The 21,307-nt window shown below is 48.3% G+C and overlaps 1 protein-coding gene and 1 long non-coding RNA gene across 3 annotated transcripts; one reads left to right on the top strand and one right to left on the bottom strand.

The window, feature by feature from the left end:
- Positions 1–95: 95 nt before the first annotated feature.
- LOC122385200 lies at positions 96–2,407 on the bottom strand. The gene is made up of 2 exons (XR_006257171.1): positions 1,256–2,407; positions 96–697 (listed from the first exon to the last, which is right to left on the bottom strand). It is a non-coding gene; the product is annotated as an uncharacterized LOC122385200 (long non-coding RNA).
- Positions 2,408–2,927: 520 nt separating this feature from the next.
- LOC122385204 (VWFA and cache domain-containing protein 1-like) lies at positions 2,928–19,839 on the top strand. 2 transcript variants are annotated; one of them, XM_043373328.1, is made up of 18 exons: positions 2,928–2,977; positions 4,881–5,324; positions 6,601–6,818; positions 7,069–7,175; positions 7,598–7,740; positions 8,071–8,347; positions 8,630–8,845; positions 9,120–9,350; positions 9,825–9,974; positions 13,895–14,082; positions 14,375–14,570; positions 14,824–15,070; positions 15,359–15,503; positions 15,700–15,804; positions 16,084–16,295; positions 16,723–16,909; positions 17,247–17,467; positions 18,009–19,839. In XM_043373328.1, the coding sequence occupies exons 2-18, from the start codon at positions 4,941–4,943 to the stop codon at positions 18,655–18,657; spliced, it is 3,876 nt and encodes a 1,291-aa protein (XP_043229263.1). In that variant the 5' UTR covers positions 2,928–2,977; positions 4,881–4,940; the 3' UTR covers positions 18,658–19,839. The 2 variants fall into 2 exon arrangements, with proteins under 2 accessions (XP_043229263.1, XP_043229269.1); XM_043373334.1 differs by having other exon boundaries at positions 2,960–3,003.
- The last annotated feature ends 1,468 nt before the right edge of the window (positions 19,840–21,307 follow it).

The following is a 21,307-nucleotide window of genomic DNA, read 5'->3' on the forward strand; positions in this document are numbered from 1 at the left end:
GGCACCGTAACTCTCACTTTTTCGTTGATATTGCGAGGCGCGCAATTGCATTCCTGAAGTCATACTCAATGACAAGCTTACGAATAACAAAACAGTTTCGACCAATATCACTTCGCATTAACCACCGTTGAAATTAATATGCAGACGACTTTACACAGCTTCCACTTCGCACATATATCGTTGTTAACACTTTCCAAGTTTCCCAGCAGATTAACACAAGAAGCAGCGCAATGCATCAAGTATTTTAGGATAGACTACACTCCAGATGCGACAGAGACTGCTGCCGGGTGCGAGCTGAGGATATCTAGGGACTCGGGGCTGATGGCCCTCAGAGTCGCCGGTAAACGGTGGCCGGTGGGTGACCCTCAGATGTCATATCATGGGACACGCCAGTCGACGGACGGCACATGAGAACTCCACTGGGGACTGACAGGCGACAACACATGATATATATTACACGGCTCTTCAAACGGCGGAGATCACTGCTCTTCGATGACTGTGACCAGCTTCTCTGGCTGACGACGGCAGCGACATTGCAGGTCCCCGCAAACGGCGGCGATAGGCAGGAATCAATGTGGAGCTGGCTGGCCTCGGCAGACGGCGACGACCGAATTGCAGGCCCCGACAGACGACGGCGATGAGCGAAGGTCCAGGAAGACTGCGGCGATGAACGGCACTCATCTACTTGTGCACACACCTGCACCAGCACAGGGGGGACAGATATTAACATTAAGCACATGAACAGATACACAAACCCATGCTCTTTCCTCTCACTGGCACATGATAGGAGAACGCACAGCCCACAGGTATATTTCTCTCATAGATATGCGCATCGCACATGAACACACACAAATAACATACATATAACATATAATCAGACATAAGCATGATCATTTTATGAGTCTTCAAAATGTTTGAGGTGAGATATAAGTATCATTGTTGTTTTTGCTAGTCCTAACAAAAACAACAATGATACTTATATCTATGGTTGTCCTGATAATGTTGAGTGATGCTGTTATTGTCACAGTTTTGCAGCCAGTTGCTTCTCTCATCATCATCAGAGTTGCCTGACCCTTAGACTTAATCAGCACTGGCCCTTCTAAGAGTAATACAAAATCTAATGACATATGAAGAAGCAGCTAGATGAAATGTTGAGACAGGTTTGGCTAATACTCTAGACAAGTCTAGCATAAGGCTAGCAATAGTAATAAATCTATTTCTTTGGCATAAAAATTAAATGGTCCATACTACTTACCAGGCATCAAGGACAGTTGGTGCTTTGCCTCCACCATCAGCCAGCAGCCACAGCATCAGTGGATAGGTTGCTGGTTGGATGAACTGGTTGGCTGGTTGGATGAATATTTTCAGTAGAACAGTGCTTGGAACAGACTGCTTACATTGAGAAATCCAGCTTGACAGCACGTTCTTCTCTTTGGATAGGTTATAGGTACCTAATACCTATTTAATAAGTTCAGTTCATCATTTTCTTCAATCAACCACATTACCATGAATACAAGTACAAGTTGATAATGATCTGGCTATGACTTGGCTCAACCTCACTCCATCTTCAAAGTTTATGCTCACAGAGTACAGACCAAGATCTGAAAAAGAGCATTATCATATCAATATAGGACATAGGTACCTACGTACCAATAAAAAACCTTGAGAACTTATCACAGATATTGTAAAATCCCATGATTGAACAAAATAAGGCAATTAGGAAAACATCACATCAAATAGTTAACAACCTAACCGCAAGAGTCCAGACTTTAAGCCGAAAAACGGTTTCAGGCAAGAGCAGGTATGCTAGTATGCGATTTAACATTCACATTTCACCACACAAGGATACTGAGGAGCATTGCCGCATTGTCAATAATCTAGGCATACAAACATTAACTTAAGCAAGCCCATGCAGGCAGAGTATTAAAAAATGAGAAAAGATCGACGAGATTTACTTTGTGGGACGCTGAGGGCTTCCTTAGCAATATTATCAAAAAAGTGTTCATGTTTAAGTCCTATCTTCAAACTGTAGCCTGTAATCTCAATTAACAGTCAACTAGGCAATAATGTTGTGCACCAAAGACTAATTAAAAATGTTCCCTAGCTGCTGCAAGTAATATTAGATATCTATAATAAGGTAACTTATCATATCTCCAATAAAACAACCCACCCAGTGTAACGTGCACCTATACTCACAAATAATATCAACGGAATTTATCACTGTTTTTCAAAACTTTTTGTTTGAAACATCTGCGCCAGAGCCGTCAATTCTGTCAAAATGTCCTCTAAAACACAGCAATGATTTGACGCTCCCCACTAATTCACTGCAAACACTAAAAGGCATTTCTTTTCTCAAAAAGCATTCAAAAGCCGATGTTAGTGAACAAAAATGAAAGACTGACTGCTGTTCTTTGATTTTAAATGGTTTTAATGAAGAGAAACATCAATATATGACACTACGAGCCAGGATCGAAGTTAGAGGTGGCAAAAGATGAAAATTTTGGGAACCAGACTCGAACCAGACCCGGCTGGACATTTCTGGAACCAGTCGGACCCGGTCTTAGTTGGAATCGGAACCAGTTGGACCCGTTCCCCAAAAGTCAATTAATACAAACTACTTGTAGGTATCATTAGTTGCATCATGTAAAACAGCCTATTTCCCACTGGGAATACTCATGAGATACTGTGTGCAAAGAAACATTCACTTCATATTTTGCGGTAATGTGTAGTGTGCAAGATGTATAGTTAATGGTAGGACCCGGTTGGACCCGTCAGAAAAGTTCCAGGAACCGGTCTGGACCCATATGGGTCCAGACTGGTTCTTTGGACCGGGTCCTCGGGTCCACATTTTGCCACCTCTAATCGAAGTGCACCCTCGGTGACGTCATTTGTCCCTGCCGCCCGCTGAGAACCGTGCACGCAGGGCCCAATGGGGATGACTACGGCCTGATATACCGTCACATCAAACTTGGCTAGGGTTTGCGCCGTTTCAGTTTCATTTGGGTTGGTGGTAAAACAAGGAATAAATTAAAATGCCAGGCTTGCGAGCACAAGCAGTAGGCAAGGGATAAGGCAAATATTTCGCTCCGAATCATCCTTGAACTTTTCTGCATTTTTTATTTGTATTAGTATGTAGTGTAGCAAAATTTTAATTACTTAACTGAGGACCCAAAGGTTTTACTTTCCCGACCCCTCACCCTCTTCTTCCACTGCTGGGGCCTGGGGGAAAATTTTGGTGAACCCTATCTCTGGCCTTCTGCATCGAGAGAGGTCAGAAGCAAGGCCTGCTGGCACCCTGGATGGAAGTTGTCTTTTGCTTGTCACTGGCAGAAATCAGTTGGGGAAACTACGAGGCGAACGTCAAAAATGGATTGGTCAATAAATGGACTTTTGATGACCATATATGGGCATAAATGCAGCCCCCGCTACTAAGGGTGAAAAACGGTGTAACAAGCCGGTACTTGCGGTATCGCGTCCACTTATTGGAGAGAAAAGGCTTCCATTTTTCACTCGGAATTGGTGTGATTTGATTAAATTTGGCGAATTGACTCGAAAATAGCGATAGGAAAACTGCTTTTCTGCAGGTTCTGGGCGTCGCAATCAGCTGGCCATTCAATAAATGGATTGGTTTTATGAAAGAAAATTGTTAAAAGATTTAATTTAATTACAATAAACAAAAATATTTAATTATAAAATAATAACTTAACTATAATTAGAAAAACCATAAACAAAATAATAAAAATAATGACATTTTTAAGCCACGGTACTGCTTACATTTTTTGGCGCGTCTGTTTCAATCCGCCATATTTGCCAATCACGGTTTGACCTTGCGTTGTAACTCTGCGATTTAGAGCCGCCAGTTAATTATGCACCGGGTGAGTGTAGGCCTTGTGTGGTTAAAAAACATCCTTGTGCCTTATTTTTTCATTTGAATGCTAAAATTCATTGAAAAGATGAAGTTGTCTGATTTTATGACCATATATGGTCATCACCCCGCCCACTCCAGACGCTGATTGGCTAATCCAATTTTTGCTTGGCTCCTCGTAGTTTCCCCAACTGAAATAGCACAGGGGTGAGGTCAAACATTCATCCCATCATGAAACAAGTTCAGAACTAACTTGTCGCCACTTGTTGTATCGTCTCCCATGTTCTCACCTTGCTCTCTGTTACCTTATGATATCATCCATCTTGGCTCTCTCACTTGTTAGTCTGAATCATCTTAGACTTCTTGCCACATTGTATCTCTTTTCCATTGTACACAATCTGTTTCAGTATGCTGAACCCATGCTGCTTCTCATTTGTCACTGCTTGCCCGTTGCTGCTGCACCTTCTCTTTTGATCACTAAAATGCAGCCACAACATAACATCTAATTAAATATGAGCTCACTAGCTGATGTCATGTTTATTTGATCTGTTCATTCAATGCCTAAGGACCTGTCTGAATTTTTGACTTAGTGGAATGCTCTTGAACAAAAGGAATTTTGACTTAGAGCTCAACTGTCTGGTCAGGGACTATGAAAACTACTGAAATGTGCACTTGTCATCTGAAGCTACACAATTATTTTCTTAATGTAAAAGCCCATGGTAATACTTTCCTCAAAGTGGCCAAAAGCTAAATACTTTATATAAAATTCATTATTCCATTTCATTTTAGGTTCAATATTGGGGTAACATTTAATTACTGATTGTCCTAATGATCTTGTATTTTCTGATATGACATGTCTTGTAGAATATTACTTAACTGTGGAAAACAATTTGAATCTTGATGTCCCTCACTAATTTATGTAGTTGCATTGATCACCAATATATCCATTCTTTTTCTCTAATTTACTAATCATTATCATTGTTTAATGTTTATACTTTATGTTCACCTTTTTCAGAGATTTATGAAATACAAGCCTGGAAGAACTGCTTGCTCGTGAAGATGGATGCCTGTTTAGATGCTTTACATTCTTAATTTGTCACTAAAAGGAACAATGATGCAGTGCACTTGTGTGAACTTGCTCCTTGTCATTTTACCCATTTATCTGGCTGCTGCTGATCAACCAGTGTCAGTTCCTTATGAGGATGATGCAGGATATGATGACCTAAATGATGGGACCAACAAGATTCATCCTGACAACTATGTTGTTAGTTTTACTAAGCCAGAAAATGTTTCTGAGGCTAGTAATGGAGCCCTGGATAACTTCCTTGTGAGCCTCAAGGAAGCCAAGGGACCTGCTGCAGATTTCCTCCAAGGCATTGACATCAGAACTGGTGCCAAGAGGCTTTCATCTCACTTTGTCAACTTGGCCATGGTTGATATGGGAGTGAAAAACCTGCAGGTATGTGCAACTGCTACAGTATTCATCAATTCATACTGTTGAATTCATCAAACTACATTTTTATTCACAATAATGAAATACCATTTATATATTCAATCATAGACCTCTGTACACCGGTCTGGTGTACAGAGGTCTATGATCCAATTTAAAGTTTTCATCTTACAAAGATTGAAATTTTGTAAGTACCTCTATTCTCACATTGATCTTGTCAGTGATAAACAGCTTTGTAGCACAGTCCCATTATTAGAGTCTTTAGGCTTGTACATTGTACAGACTAAGGATTAATGATACATTTTGATTATAGTTCGTTTTTCTTAAGTTTGCCCCTCACTGTAAACGTCTTTTTGAACATAGCACGAGAATTGCTAGCTGAATTACTGAGAAAACTGGTTGGCGCACACTGATTTGATAAGATTTCACAGACGATCAATTTTATCAAATTTATTTACTATTTCACAGACTCGTAAATCGTATTTGCCAACACCTACAGCCCCACAGGGCTAGACGACTTCTCAGGAATTTAGTCTGAACTAATAACTAAATTGCACGGCGCTTAACATAACGTTAAATCGTCGGTGTTCAAAACTTATTTTTGAAAATATTATTCATATCTACAATACAATGTGCGCTAACCAGTTTTCTCAGTTATTCAGCTAGCAATTCTCGTGCTGTGTTCAAAGAGACGTTTACAGTGAGGGGCAAACTTAAGAAAAACGAACTATAGTGCATAATAAATAATTGATAAATGACACAGCTATCAGGTAATCAGGTAATAATGAATTACTTCTTCTTTTTTTTGTCTGTAAGTTTTTGTTTAATACAGCTTGTTTACTTATTCTAGAATAGTTTTATTCTTTCTTTTTCTAGTGACCAGCTGCCATTGCCACAGCCTTTGTTTGACCAGCTGTCCTTCTTCCCCCAGTCTGTGTATGACCAGCTGCCCTCTGCCTGCAGTCTGTGTTTGACCAGCTGTCCCTCTGTCCTGGTCTGTGTATGACCAGCTGTCACTCCTTCCCCGGTCTGTGTATGACCAGCTGTCACTCCTTCCCCAGTCTGTGTATGACCAGCTGTCCCTCCCTCCCCAGTCTGTGTTTGGCCAGCTGCCCTCTGCCTGCAGTCTGTGTTTGGCCAGCTGTCCCTCTGTCCTGGTCTGTGTATGACCAGCTGTCACTCCTTCCCCAGTCTGTGTATGACCAGCTGTCACTCCTTCCCCAGTCTCTGTATGACTAGCTGTCCTTCTTCCCCAGTCTCTGTATGACCAGCTGTCCTTCCGCAGTCCGTGTATGACCAGCTACCAGCGGCCTCGCCGGAGCCTACTGCCGCCGACATTCAGGAGGTGAAGCGGCTCGCCTCGCACATCCAGGCCAAGCTGCACCGCTACGTGGGCGCACTGTGGCGCACACGCGGCGTCATTGAGGAAATGTTCTGGAAACATCTGCACGATCCGATGACGACGGTGACGCCCTGCTGCTCGCTGGATGACAGGGACCTCAAGTAAGTCGCAACACTTCAAGTTCAAGAATTAGTTAACCGATTGTCGAATAACGGAAATAAAATGAGAGCTATACAGATCGTGGTTTCGTTATCTATAACGCGCAACAGGCAGTTGTCTGTGTCCGAGCGAGCATGCGGACTCACTTGTAAACGACAGTGTTTACGGAAATGTGTTCGGTTGGAATTTAGATTCTGGAGAGATATAAAACTAGAAAGCAAGCATTGTAAGAGCTTTTCTCCGGAACCACAGGTACTCGCTCAAGTTCGGCTCCCCAGTGAACCTGAACGCCACGTGCGACATCGCCCCGAGCGTGCTGGAGCCGTTCGCCTTCAACCCTGGCCGCAACGTGACTGATGGTGAGTGAGAAGACGCTACCCCGATCCCCCTTTCACACACATGGCTATTGGGGAGTGCCCTCCTGCCCATAGTCCGTCTACGGACGGAGAGAGCTCTATCCTCCGCCCCGGCAGTTATATTACCGGTTTTCCCTCCCACATCCGCCGTGTGAGCGCCACTGCTGGGTGTTTAGTGCCTGATTCATCGGAGGGTTTGTGGTGCCGAGGTATACAGAGCGGTCGGTGAGATGATATAGGTACAGTGAGACCAGCTGGGGTCTCAGACAACCCACTGCGTCGTCTAACCAGCCATTGTTGCACATGAGCATCATTCGTGACACCTAAATACAGCTCTATGTGCTGTCTGCCCAGCACTGTGTCATGAGCTTGTCGTCAGAGCGAGCCTCTGTCACGTCTGACTGCTGAATATCCCCTGCTCGCAGCATTCATTGCCAATCTGCAGAGCCACCCGTCCATCAAGTGGCAGTACTTTATCTCCAAGGACGGCATCCACAGCGAATACCCGGCTCACAAGTTCGCCAGCCAGCACGACTGCTCAGGATACGACGACACGCGGCACCAGCAGGTAAGGGGACGCGGTCCGTTCTGGGTCCGGTCTGGTCGGTAGTGGTGCGGGAAGGGTCGCCAGCTGGTGGACAGCGGGAGCTCTCACCCCTGTCTCACGTCTAGCTGATTAGATATTGCATAGGTCTTATGGGAGTGAGCCTACTGTGACGATCTGTGAAATATGCAGCCTGTTAGGGTAAGACATGAAATAAAGCATGACAATTTTTGCTTTTTGCAAAGACTAATGGTGCGACGGTAAATACGTTCGAACATTCTTCGTTCTTAAAGCTGTGTGTTGAAGTAGTGACTGATCACTGATAAGTGATTACTGACTCTCTTCGGTCTCCAGGTGTACCTATCCACCGTGCACCCGGCCGCCAAGCACGTGGTGATTCTGATTGACGTGGGCGGCCGGCCGAGCGGTCACCAGCTGGCCGTGGCGCGCGCCGCCGCCCGCCGCCTGCTGCACGCGCTCGGCCACACCGATCGTGTGGCCGTGCTGGCCGTCAGTGACCGGGTGCAGCGGCCGGCCACCCGCGCCTGCTTCAAACACGGCCTCTCGAGCGCCACCGGGGACGCTAAACACTTCCTGGCGGGGTTCATCGACGGCTGCCGGCCGGACAGCGGTGAGACGCGCCCCTTGTTCGGGGATGGGGATGGGATAGAGTCGGGGCCACTGCGAGTGTTTATTTTACGCTGACTGGGAAAATTTAGTTTCGAGTCACGAAATATCAGACCACCAGGTCTCTCCGAGTGACCACGTCTGTACATGCACTCTGCTTACTTGGTTAGACCAAGCTGCGGTCCCTCTCATCCTTTTTTCGGTGATTCAGTAGGTGATTGGCGATCGATTTGTGTTCTCATCGGCTGGCCTACCTTCTGACCCGCCCCGTCACACCCCGTTCCAGCGCCGACGAACCACACGCTGGGCCTGGAGGCGGCGTTCGAGCTGCTGACCCGCGTGCCGTCGCTGCGGGACCGCTCGGGCCAGGCGCTGGTCGTCTACATCAGCCGCGGCGTGCTGGGCTCGCTGTTCGAGCCGCAGCAGGTGATGAAGGTGATGGCCGCCTACCAGCGCGCCATCAACGCCTCCGTCATCGTCAGCGCGTTCGGCGTGGCCAGCGGTGAGTGGTGGGGACGCGGGAGCGGTGAGCGGGCCCCGAGTGGCACCCCAGTCTGCTGCTCGATCAAGAAGCAGTGCAGAGTCATTTACTGTCTTTTGTGTTGTGACATTCGTATTGTGTTAAGCTGTGTTGCATGTTGTGGTTTTGTGTCAATTTAATTCCTAGCGTGTGCGATATACCGTCATGTAGCACGATAGGCTTACAGCGCCTCAGTCACAACGCATTAATCCCGAATGGCATTCCAACCCATTGTGACACTTCCACCCCTACACAGACTGGCAGAGCAACCTGGAGCGTGATTTTCTGGAGCACATCACCCGCCAGGACTTCTCTCGGTACAACATCAGCCTGCAGAAGCGGCTGACCCCCGGCAAGCTGTTTGTCATCAACTCGACCGACCAGCTCACCTTCCAGGTCGGCAAGATATTCGACGTGCTCAACAGCTCCATCGCCAGCGGAAAGCTGCCCAACTTCTCACTGCCCTACTGGGACCTCGTCAGTAAAGGTAGGCCACGTGTTGATTTGATGGCGTTCACCATTACGTAACATTTCCTGGAATGACGGCACGATCCGATGAATTAAATTAGTATCATTTTTCATGGATTAATTGGCACTTGGCGGCAATAAGCATAAATCAGCCCCGCTATCTGACGTGGATGCTAGGTTCAACTGCTCTGCTGCTGAGTTCCTGGTAAGATGCCCAGAAAGTTGAAATTTGTATGCAATTTTGTTCAGGTCCAAATAGGCTGTCATTGAATGATATTTCAAACGAGCCCTGGAACGACTACTGACGAATTGTATGTGACCAAAGTTCAGCTCATTGACCCACTCTTTTTCGTGTTCCGGTGTTTCCATTTTTGGCTCGAATGGCGTTAAGAATGTTTTTCATTGTGTTCATTTTCCTACTATGATGTGCGGCGCCTTTTGTGCTCGAAAAGCGATGACAATAAATGAGTGCTTTATTGCCTCCCTCCGACAGACCTTGTGGTGAGCGTGACGCAGCCGTGCTACCACGTGGACTACTTTATCGGCATCCTGGGCATGGACCTGCACCTGCCCGACCTGGTGGAGGACATCACCTACTTCAGCCAGACGGGCGGACGATATGCCTTCATCATTGATGATCACGGTAACTTCCGCAGTTCGCAGTCTGTTCAGCACATGGGGGACCCTTTGGTAACGTTCGATACGGCTCAGTGTGTTATTCATCAAAGGAGGCGTGACTTTTCCGCGAAAGAACTCGCAAAACGAAATGATACATAGACTATATGCATGCGCTCGTAGAAAAAGTACCGAACGACATTAAAATGAAACCAAAACCTCATGGCGATACGGCAGTTATGTTTCCCAGTTAGCGATTTTTCGACAGGAAACGGAAATGAGCGCCTCCCAGTCCGAGCTGAAACCTATTCCTGGCCTTGGCTTCGGTGCCGCTCTTATTCCCGCAAGCCTGCGTGATGCGCCGAGTGGACAAGGTGGATTTCCCGAAGGCGCCTTTGAATATCCTTTGTGGGTGTGCCGCGCATGTCCTCATATTAATCCATACCCATTGTCACGCAGTAAAGTCATATCCAGCCTCTTTTCTGTGTCCATTGTGCAAAGGAGTTTCTAGGCGTACTGCGTAGCATACGCCAACAAGCGATCTACGATTAAGGATTCCGTTTAAACGGATTTTTGCCTGGTTGTCGTGAACACGCCTGATGATATATGCAATAGCCAACAAGGAGCACAATAGGGTTGGGACCTATCTGCATGCTCTGTATGTTTTGGTAAAATAAAAAAGCTCAGAATTTTTAATGATTTAATTTAAAATCACTTTGTTAAAAAAATGCCTAGTTAGTTCAGAAATTAATTATTTGTGGCTGAAAACAACTTGCTTCTGATTGGTCGGGCTAATCATGACGTCACATGTAGGTATATAACTGTCTGTATATTTGGCGCAGTTGAGACATACATTTTCTATGTATTTTCCTATGGTAAATCGGAGTGATTGGTTGTGTTTTCAGTGTCTCTTTATTTTGCGCTGGTATTGCGTGGCTAAGAAGTTTTATCAAGAATGGCATATACTAAAATGTTCCTTTAATAATGGAGCTTCAATATCTGTGAGTTTTATTGGCAAGCGAAAACTGATTTCGCTGTTATTTGATCTGGAAATTACTCATTTTTTTTTAGGTCAATATTCAAAATATTTTACGGGAACAAGTTGGCACTTTTCTTGATTTTTGCACTCAAATCGCGTGCGATTCAACTGTATTGGAACTTGCAAAGAAGCTTGGTGATTAATTAACTGTGTTGTTATGGCACTGTTTGCAAAGCATGGATAATGAAACTCTGCCAAAGACTTAGCTACATAGCAATGCCTCAAGTAATACGCAGGAGGGACAGAATTCAGAGTCCGATCGAGAAGAATCGGTGCAAATGCTACGAAGACCAGGCAGCTCTGATACAATAGCTAGTCGTCTCACTACTCTCACTCCATTAGACCAGCTGATTCCTGACAGCAACGACTCGAATGCAAAGATGGAGCTCATCTTCCAAGCCAGAAACCAGTTATTTGATGGAAGATGTGATGCTGCCTCTGTCTCTGCTTTGTTGGCCACTTTGGACGGGGCGGAGCTCCGCTCCTTGCGTGAGCGGTTATTCGCCTGTCATCCAGAAATAGTTCCTTCGTTTGCTGGCCGTTCCCTGATTAGGTGCAATACAGGGAGCTGTAATCAGGGAAGTACCTTTCCATATGAAAGGGGTGCAGGTGCACCCCCGTCCCCCATCCACTAGAAGTGCACCCCCATAGGCTAAGCGGCGCCCCACACGCCGCCCCACACGATTAGCTCTAGAGCAGATGGCGAGGGTGATTTCTCGGCTACATTCCATCTCGGCGTCGTGATGCTTGTGGGCTTGGAAAGCGTCCAGTCGTATGTAGGGTAGTGTAGGGGTAGGGTTGAGTTCAATAAGGTCCTTACATTTGAAAGGTTTGAACAACCCGCAATCAGCACAACATACCACAAGTTAAATAAAAAACTACCAAACTCCGCCCAACTAATATTAATAAACATTACAGCCAAACTAATGGCCTAAATAAAAATATATCTCAAAAATCCTAACAGTTATCGCGGGTGATGGCGCCATGAGTTGCTATTATCCAAAACAGATGCAAATAAACATGTTTGTATGTCCTATGTATGTTTGTTTTAAAAACGTTGCAGCGGCGCTGGGAACTGCAGTCTTAGATCTGGGAATGTTTGGCATCTGCAACTCTTCATATACACATTAACCCTATTTCGGACGGGGAGACCTTTCAGGATTTTCTTGTATTATTGCCAAACGCCGCGAGACATTCAGCTCATATTTGGTGACTTTTCCTAAATGCTCGTTGCGCACATCTCAGAAAAAAAATGCCAGGTCAGGTCAGGTCAGGTAACCAGAGCGGGTTTGTTGACCCCACCTCAGAAAAGTTTGCAAACACGTCAGAGCTTGAGTTTTTCACGGTTATTTCCTCTCATCAAGTCTTCAAAACAGTGCCTGCAGTATGTCTATGTGTCGTTTGTATATCTCAGAATTTTTTATCTGTGACCTGAGGTTAGGTCAGAGTCGTGACCTTTACATTGCAAGCCTATGGAAAAGTATTGAAATGCGACCTGCACCTCGAGTAAAAGAGTCAAAACCACCCAATTCTTTAAGAATTATAACAAATTATCTTGTCTGTAATGATCCAGGTGCCATTTACTGACAGGGACACCGGAGAGGGTTATCTGAGCCGAGATCATGTGAGGTGATATCTACCATACATCAATGCTCACAATACTTACAATATTGACAATGCTTTTGCTTACAACACTTACAATACTTACGATGAGACCAGCAAGCACTCTGCCGTTACAGTTCTAACTTCTGTTTCGAAAAAACGACGTTACACACATTCGCTGCCAGCATAACATGTATTGTTTGACAGTAACAAAATACAATTGACATCTGAACCCCAAACGGACCACCATCCACTCAAATTTTATAACCCTGACCGGTCAGGGGGCGAATGGAGGTCATTTCCTGGGCATTACACTCAGCCCTTGCACAAAATATCTCACCTCACAGTGATCATTACAACAATAGCACCGACTTGATAGTGGATTTCAACGTACTTGCATCAGCTCTTCCTGCTATTGCAGACGATCATCTCCTCAGGGTAATGTTGTTCGGGACATGAACGAAGATCGTTTTCGGAGTTTCATAAGTGCTACTGCAACAGCCTGGCACAAAACAGGACTTGTACGCTCTTCTCTGCACTTTGCCCTTCAGTATATCACAAAAGAATTGTTTAGAATCCATCTTGCGCTTCTTTCACAGTCTCCCTTGCCACCGTAGGGCGTAGATAGATTTCTGTTGCTGGTAAGTTAAGGCACGGTAGATAGAAACGATAGAAATTACCTCGGTTCTCAACGCCTTAAGTTATTTTCATAGAAAAGAACAAATAAATTATCAATAAGATGACAGGAATGTAAACATTTTAATCGTAAAGTAGTCCAAATATTGGAATGAGCTTTTGCTTTTCAGCATCCTCCGATTCATCATCTTTATCATTTGAAAATTCGAGGTACATAAAATGTTTATCACGCGCTCATGTTAAGTGGGAATATAGTACACGGCAGACACATCAATTTTCGACACTGAACATTTCATCCGTAAATGTTTTAGCATAATTTAAAGTTAAAAACAGCGCGAATGGCAGAGTGAAGCAAACAACATCTTTCACCCATTGATATAACATGTAATCTGTGGTGCGCCAGATGCGCCATTATTTGTCAACCGCAGAAGGTGACATGTGACGTAACAGCATCAAGAGCATCTTTTTTCAAGAACTTTTCAAAACAAGTTTCCTATCTTTCTTCCCCCATTTCTCTCAGCTTATTGATTTTATGAGGCAATGGTATGCACCATAAATTCTGTGAAAATAGTTTGATCATTTTCATGCATTCTTAAAAAATCGAGTTCCCAACCCCATTTCCTGTTAGAGCCGACCCGCCCTGACCGTCCCTTCCCCTTGTCCGCTCTCAGGTTACACGCTGATGCACCCGTCGTTCGCTCGGCCGCTGGTGAAGCCTCGCGACGCGTTCCACTCCGATATCAGCAGCGTCGAGCACCGGCCTGGGTTCGCGGCCGTGCGGCGGCGTCTGCTGGCAGCCAGCTCGGGGTCGGAGGTGCTCCGGTACCGCCTCTGGGACCAGCGCGGCTTTAACGTCACTGTGAGTAGATGGGTGGAGAGGGGAGTTAAAGCTGCGTCGATGCCCGGATCAGATGTGAGTGTGATGAGAGGGAGGTCCCGTGTCAGTTGGCGGAAATTTTGTAGAGATTGTAGTTCCGAATGTCAGTTGTAGAAAATGCAGTATTCTGAAAAGTTGGCCTTGGCTGACATCTTGTTTACCGTTCCGCGATGTCCTCTTTTTCTGTCTGACCTAATTTTCACCTCACCTTTCTTCCCTCTCTCCCTCTCTAATGCACACGAGTGTACCTGACTGTTCCCTCCCTGCCCACCAGGTCCGCGTGCTGTACACGTGGCAGCGGGTGCAGGACTTTCCGTACACAGTGTGTATCGCCTACCCGGACGAGCGGCGCGAGCGGCCGCCCGCGGCCCCGTCCTCTCCGCCGCTGGACCTCGTCTACCACAGGATCGACCTGAGCCGGTCCCATAAGGTGGCGCTGTGCCGCCAGTTCCGACATGTGGCCACCATGAGTAAGTTACCTACAGGCTCATTGCTTAAGCTCTGCGATATCATGATCATATCATACGGTGTTGGTGGTTGGTTTTATATTGCTGATAATGCTCGTAGGTATATCAGCTGTTATATTGTACGTGCTTGTAAGCCAATTTCCTCTCGGAGTTCGCATTTTGCTTGCTTACGCGTTTCTTGCTTGTTCCAAGGTGCGTGCATTCCTGGTCCATCCCTCACTGCATTTCACTAACGGCTGTTATGTGCCCGTTCCAGGCTCGGCGTCGCTGTTCCTGTCGGCCACAGCGTTCCTGTCTCCGTACGACCACCTGACCGGCTTCGAGCCCTCCTACCGGGTGGTGCAGGGCTACATGGCCTACCTCAGCGACTCTACACGCCTCATCACCAACCCGGGCCTGAAGCGAACCGTGAGGGACGATGTGGCGATGACCAGCCGCGTCACGGCACACTGGCGGCGGCGGCTGATGGAGGCGGCGACCACCAGCCGGTACACCGTCAGAACGTGAGTAATCCAGCACGTTATGGCCAGAATTTGAGTGGTCTATGCAACGCATAACTGGTAACATGATAGCGCAACCGACATCAGATCGTGATATGACGTTTACCCAGCTGGGTCTGCGTAGTCTGGTTTCTACTGACATTCCGGTGCGCTTAAATTACTCACCTTTGAATTAGCATGTTAGCTAAAAGTTTCCCTGTGAAATTTCAACTCAAGCCAAGAGTATGTGTGCTCGAGCTGTCCTTGTTTACCGAATGTTTCGCTCACACCGTCTCTATCAATGCGATCCAGGTTCGTGGCGACGTCTCGCGGGGTGCTGGTGGTGTACCCGGGCCTCCCCCTGGACACCTGGTACGAACCCACGAGACGGAGCTGGTACCTGCGCGCGCTGGAGCATCCTGGACGAGTGGTGCTCTCGTCACCCTACCTGGATGCCGTGAGTATGGGTCGGGTCCCACCTAGCTCCCAGTTACCTCTACATGTACACGAGATTGATCTCATGAACACAATACGTCCGTGCTAAGTTCTCTATTCCCGTGTATTTTGGCCACTCCCGACGCATACGGCTATCCCGGAGCTCCGTTCATGTGTCGTTAGCGACTGGTGGTGACGTGCTTCTCTGTTCCGAGCAGGGTGGAGCCGGCTACATCGTCACTCTGAGCCAGACCATCAGCACTGCGGGCGGCACCGTGGCCGCCGTCATGGGCATGGACATGACGATCGGATACTTCTACCAGGTGAGCGAGTTTGATTGAGCAGGGCTGGCAGTGGTGGTGACTGTAGAGATGTGAATGCAAGATATCCCAGATATGAGATCTCTAAATGGTGACTACTGATGCTGCAGGCCCGGTTGGTTGCAGCAGTAAACAGCTGTCAGTGTCCTGTTTTCATGTCTATGGGTCATGTTGTTTTCCAACAGCAGCCGCGTTACTTCCCGTGACATACTTGCCCGCCCGTTCTTACTGTGACTCAGCCGCCGCTCCCGTCCTCACTGACTCACGGCGTCCGTTCCGCAGCTGCTGGTGTCGGTCCTGGGCGGCCGGTGTCAGACCCCGGAGGTGACCTGTTTCCTGCTGGATGACCGCGGCTACATGATCTCCCACCCGGAGCACGTGTCGCCGTGGCGCGAGGGGCCCGTCGAGCAGCAGCACGTGTCCAGCAAGGAGCCCCTGCTGGCCAACCACATTCTCAGTCAGCAGCAGTTCGTATCCAAGAAACAGTGCAACAGGTGAGTCTTCAGAGACAGTCCAGCTGTCTCTTCGATGAGGTCGGCTGCCGGCTGTGGTCTCCATCCTCCGCATAATTTGTTCCGTCATTTATGTTCTTCGTCGACCTCTGCTTGGTTTGTCTTATAATCGTTTTACTTTTCGTCTCCCCTCCCATCCTGTTTTTGTACCGTTTTTGTACTGTTTTTGTACTGTCTTGTTTTTGTTTGTGCTTTCTGCCAGACAGCTGTGTTATCTGCCCCCCCCCCCTTCCTTTTCGTGACCGTTCTGCCTACAGTGCATCTGTGCTGTCTGTCCGACTCTGCACTCGTGTCTGACCGTTCCGCCTCCCTCCTCGTTCGCAGCTACACGGACAACACAGTTCAGCGCTCCTACCAGTTCAACACGTCCATTGTACTCTGTCTGACCGAACTACCTTTACGTTCGCAGCTACACGGACAACACAGTGCAGCGTTACTACCAGTTCAACACGTCGATGCCGGACGTAGTGACCAACGTAGGAGCCGTTGGTGACTACTGCAAACAGTACCAGATCGTGGCAGTGCCCGGCACCAACGTATTTGTCGGCGTGGTCAACCAGACGTGCGATAACCCTGCGTTCTGCGCCTGCAGTCGGGTACGTTCGCTGGTGCCAGCGGGATGAACATATGTACATGTATTATAATTACATGAGTCCGACTTGGCTTGCCGCTGCTTCTTGAAGCCATGTAGTCAAGGAAGTTGGGCGTTATTTATTCATGGATTTCTAAGCTTTGAAGAAGCTGACGCGTTCCTCGAATCGGGTTTGGGAGGACGTCAGCTGCTGGTGTGTACGGTGGTTGTTTGGATGACCTTTGCAGACTTTCTCTGTACTGTTTGTATGTTTAGGTTGATCCTTGATCAGTATGTATGCAATGTTCATGATAACTTCCATGATAACAGTTTGCTGACCAGTTTGTGTTTTTGCTGTTCAGGACGACCGCGGGTGTCTGAACTGTGAGCGCATGGAGGCCTGGGAGTGCGAGTGTCCGTGTGAGTGCCGGCTGCGCACGGACCTCTGCACGGAGGAGGTGCTGGACCAGCACGACACGTGCGGTGCCGTGCCGGAGACGGTGTACGGGCCGCGGGTGGACAGGGACGTCTCCCACCTGGCTGACTGTGTGCCCGTCACCTGCCAGACGCGGCAGAATGCCAGGTGAGAATGGATGGGAGGTGAAACAGAACGCCAGGTGAGAATGGTTGTCAAACGAGACAGAACGCCACGACTGAGACTCGGTGCCAGACCAGGCAGAACGCCAGGTGAAACTCGGTGCCAGACGAGACTGAACGCCAGGTGAGAATGGATGATAATTGGGTGACACTGGGTATCAGATGAGACCGGCTGGGTGTTGGCTGACATGTCCAGAAGATAATGGGTATCGGAGGAAACATGGCTGGTTGAGACTGTTGTTAGATAATGCCTGTTTGAGTGAGGCTGAACGTCAAATGACGCCAGACTGACTGAGGTTGGGTTGGCGAGACCAGGCTATAAGACCAAGAGAGACTAGGAAGTAGGCAGATAATGGAGATTGTGAATTTCGTGTATCCATCGTCCGCCACATGGAAGGAATTTCTGGTGATATTGTATCCTAGTATTTTTTATGCTTAAAAAACTTCATCTTGGCCACCATGTCGTGTGACTTGCACGCCTTGTGGACACTAGCCAGTAACCGCCCCTCCCTCCCCCTCCCCATCAGTGAGTGTGTGGGCGTGCTGGGCTGCGAGTGGTGTCAGCTGGAGGCCGACGGGCGCACGCCCCTCTCTCGGCCCTTCTGCACCGACATGGAGCGCTGTTTCCGCGGCGTGCTCGGTGCCGCCTCGCCGTACGGAGACCGCGGACCGGGTGTGCGCGCTGGGGGTATCCTGCCGGCCACCAGCTCGCCGGTCGGCCCGGTGGCCGGCGGCATCATCGGCGCGTTCGTGTCGTTGGCACTGGCCGTGCTGTGCTACCGGCACCGCGCCGCCGGCCGCTACCGGCAGGCCGTGCCGTTGGCTCTCGAGGAGGAGGAGGACGAGGTGGCGGAGCTGGAGCTCGAGCCGCCGCCACCGGCCGCCGTCAACCGGCTGGCGCTGGCGCCCGCCGCCGCCGTCTCGCCGTACCGCCTGAACCCGGGCTACCGGCGGCCGGCGGCCGGCACAGAGTCCGACCACGGCTACTCCACCATGACTCCGCACGACGATTCGGAGGCCGCCGGCGAGCCGGACCCCGTCCGCGCCGCTTCGCCCGCCTCCTCAATGCTGTCGTCTCCGCCGCCGTCTGCGCCGGTGCCGCTGCCCGATCAGACTGCGCTGCGGCCGCACCAGATTCGTGCCGAGGCGCTGGTCCACGCCGTGGACGCCGTGTGAGTGACGCCGCGGCCGGCTCGTCCGCGCCGCGCCGCGTCTGCCTTCGCTGTGCCATTTACTAGCCGGTCGGAGATTGCTGCCGCTCGCCGCTAGCCTCTGCGACTGATACCGAGCCGCCGTGCTGTCGTGTTCTAGCCTGGCTTTGTGCGGGAGTGCCACTCCGCGCCGGGCCACTTGAGTCGCCGGGAAGCCGCGTTTTTGCGGTGTTTTGCTGATTTACTCTCGTGTCTTGTGTTCAGCTGGGCCGACCAGCGAGTCGGTCTCTGCCACTGTTCTGCGTTTGTGTGTGTGTATGCGTTTGTTGACAGATCGTGAGATATCTCCGCGCAGCGACTGGCGAGCGAGAGATCTGTAGAGGTAATTATGCCGTCTCGCGGATACTGCGAACGCCAGAACGAGCTTCCAGCATCGCTGTCTGAGGACACGGTGGACAGCTTCCACCGCTGTCTGTGGAAGCGGTGGACGGCTTCCACCGCTGTCTGTGGACGCGGTGGGCGGCTTCCGCCGCTGTCTGTGGACGCGGTGGACGGCATTCCACGCGGTGGACGTCGCTGCGAACGCGGGTGGTGCCAAATGTACAAGTCGTGGCCTTATCCCCCACACCGCTGCTATTACTGTGAATAATTGTGAAGCTAGTGTGCCTGCAAGTGTTCATGTTTTTTAAGGCGTAATGCATTTTACGTGCATTAGTTTTTTCACGGCAGCATGCGGCGTGATATGGGCATATTTTAGTCCTTGTTTTCGAACTATCTTTGTACATATTGTGCGACTGTGCGCGTTTTGTATAAGCGAAACCTGCGGATCACCAGGCGCTGTGTTCTGACTGCTCGCTCGCAATCAGCCCTGCTACCCATATATTTTGTGATTTGAGAAGACAATCGTTATCACGCTGATCGCGAATCGATGCGTTTTTGAGGCGGCTCGCGGAGTCTGTTTAATCTATCGAGTGGCTGGTGCCAGCCTATTGACCTTGTGCGCCGTCTTGGTGCGGACCTGTGACCGTGGCGGCTCGCTGTGCTTTGGCTGCGACTGACAAAGCTGCGACGTTTAGTGGTGCCTGGCCGGTGTTCGACGTTGTCAGTCAGCCTCCCGAGAGGCAGCGGCTGAACGGACGCCCGCGTACAGACCAACGCTTTTCCTTGTACAGAAGCTGCAGAAACGAAATGAAGCGTGACGTTCTGACACTGGCGTTTTCAGACTGAGAGTGAGAGAAAGAGAGGGAGAGACCTTGGAAGTGAAATTTATTAAATGCGTTGATATGGATGTCCGCATCGGTCCTGACTTTGGTCCTGGAACCACCAACCGTGAACACTTATGATAGGCCCGGGGCTTATTATATGGCGGACGTGGTACATATACAACTAAAAAGAAAAGCTAGGAAGCAGTCGAGACGAAGTGCCTTTCGTGAGCCAGCATCAATGGAGTACATCCTTCACCTACTAACTAATAATGAGGTAAAAGTGAACAAAAACGAATAATATGACATTTTATTAAAACGTCGCATTTAACACTGCAAAAATACGTACAGTCTGTCTTGAAAGTACCGCAGCATGGGCTGCGGCGGCCCGGCGAACTAAAGGTCGGGAGCTCGGTGGTTTGAGAACCCCAGAGCACGTGACGGCAGTGAGCCAGGAGAGAGTGACCGGGCAGGTCGCATGGGGTGCCGCTCTCCCTTACTCTTTCCACCCCGCTGCGGCGCCTGTCGCCCGGGGGCACGGGCCGTCTGCGAGCACGAGTGGAGAACTTGACCGGCCCGGCCGATCCCTCGGTGGCCGGATCACCCTTGGAACCGTTTTATTCTCGACGAAAAGACAGACGAAGCCAATCTAAAGGCTGAGCGCGACTACTTGCATTGTTATCAGAACATGACACATATTGAACAAATGAACAATAACTTACGATCACGGAACCGAACAGAATAAATGTAATAAAACTGAACTAATGTGAATAACAACACAGAACTATGTCAACGCAGCAGTTTGTCGAAAATCTCAGATTAACTATGGGTTTAAATCTGATCGATTGATCCAGTAAGTAACTTAGGATAAAGTAATTTGTTTCGTATTTATTTATAGGAGATAAAAAGTAAAAAAAAACTCCCATTCCCACCACCCTTGTTGAGATTGAAACACAATAGTATTTAAGCGAAAGCCAGTGGAAGTAAGATGGAATGGTAACCTTTTGCTCATAACTAAAGGAAGCCAAAGCAAATCCTACACTTGGGTGTTTTTGTCTTCCTTTATATATGTGCCAAAGATTACTATTCCATCTTATTAGAAGTATAATCATTATCATGCAAAAAAAAAACACTATAGAAGGCCAATGGCTGCTACATAAAAAACATCAAAAAATAACTAGCACATTATACTCCTTATTTCCTACACATAAAAGTTATAGGCAAATATTTTCATTTTACGATCGACTGGCCAAGCAATTGATCGTAGCGCCTACTTCCAGGTAGAGGATTGATAATCGTATACCAAACACGGAGTATGCAGATTTATGCCGAAAGGTCACTGAGATTATGGGTATTAACAGGTAGCGGCATATTAATCTTCAGTTCCTGAGCTCATGTTCACTGTTCACTGTTCAGTTCAAAATGAGAGTTGAGATAATACTGCTGTATGGTGTGAATTTTATTCGTTTAATG

Source organism: Amphibalanus amphitrite, unplaced genomic scaffold (genome assembly GCF_019059575.1).
Source record: "Amphibalanus amphitrite isolate SeventyFive unplaced genomic scaffold, NRLGWU_Aamphi_draft 000015F_arrow, whole genome shotgun sequence".
Lineage (NCBI taxonomy): Eukaryota > Metazoa > Arthropoda > Thecostraca > Balanomorpha > Balanidae > Amphibalanus > Amphibalanus amphitrite.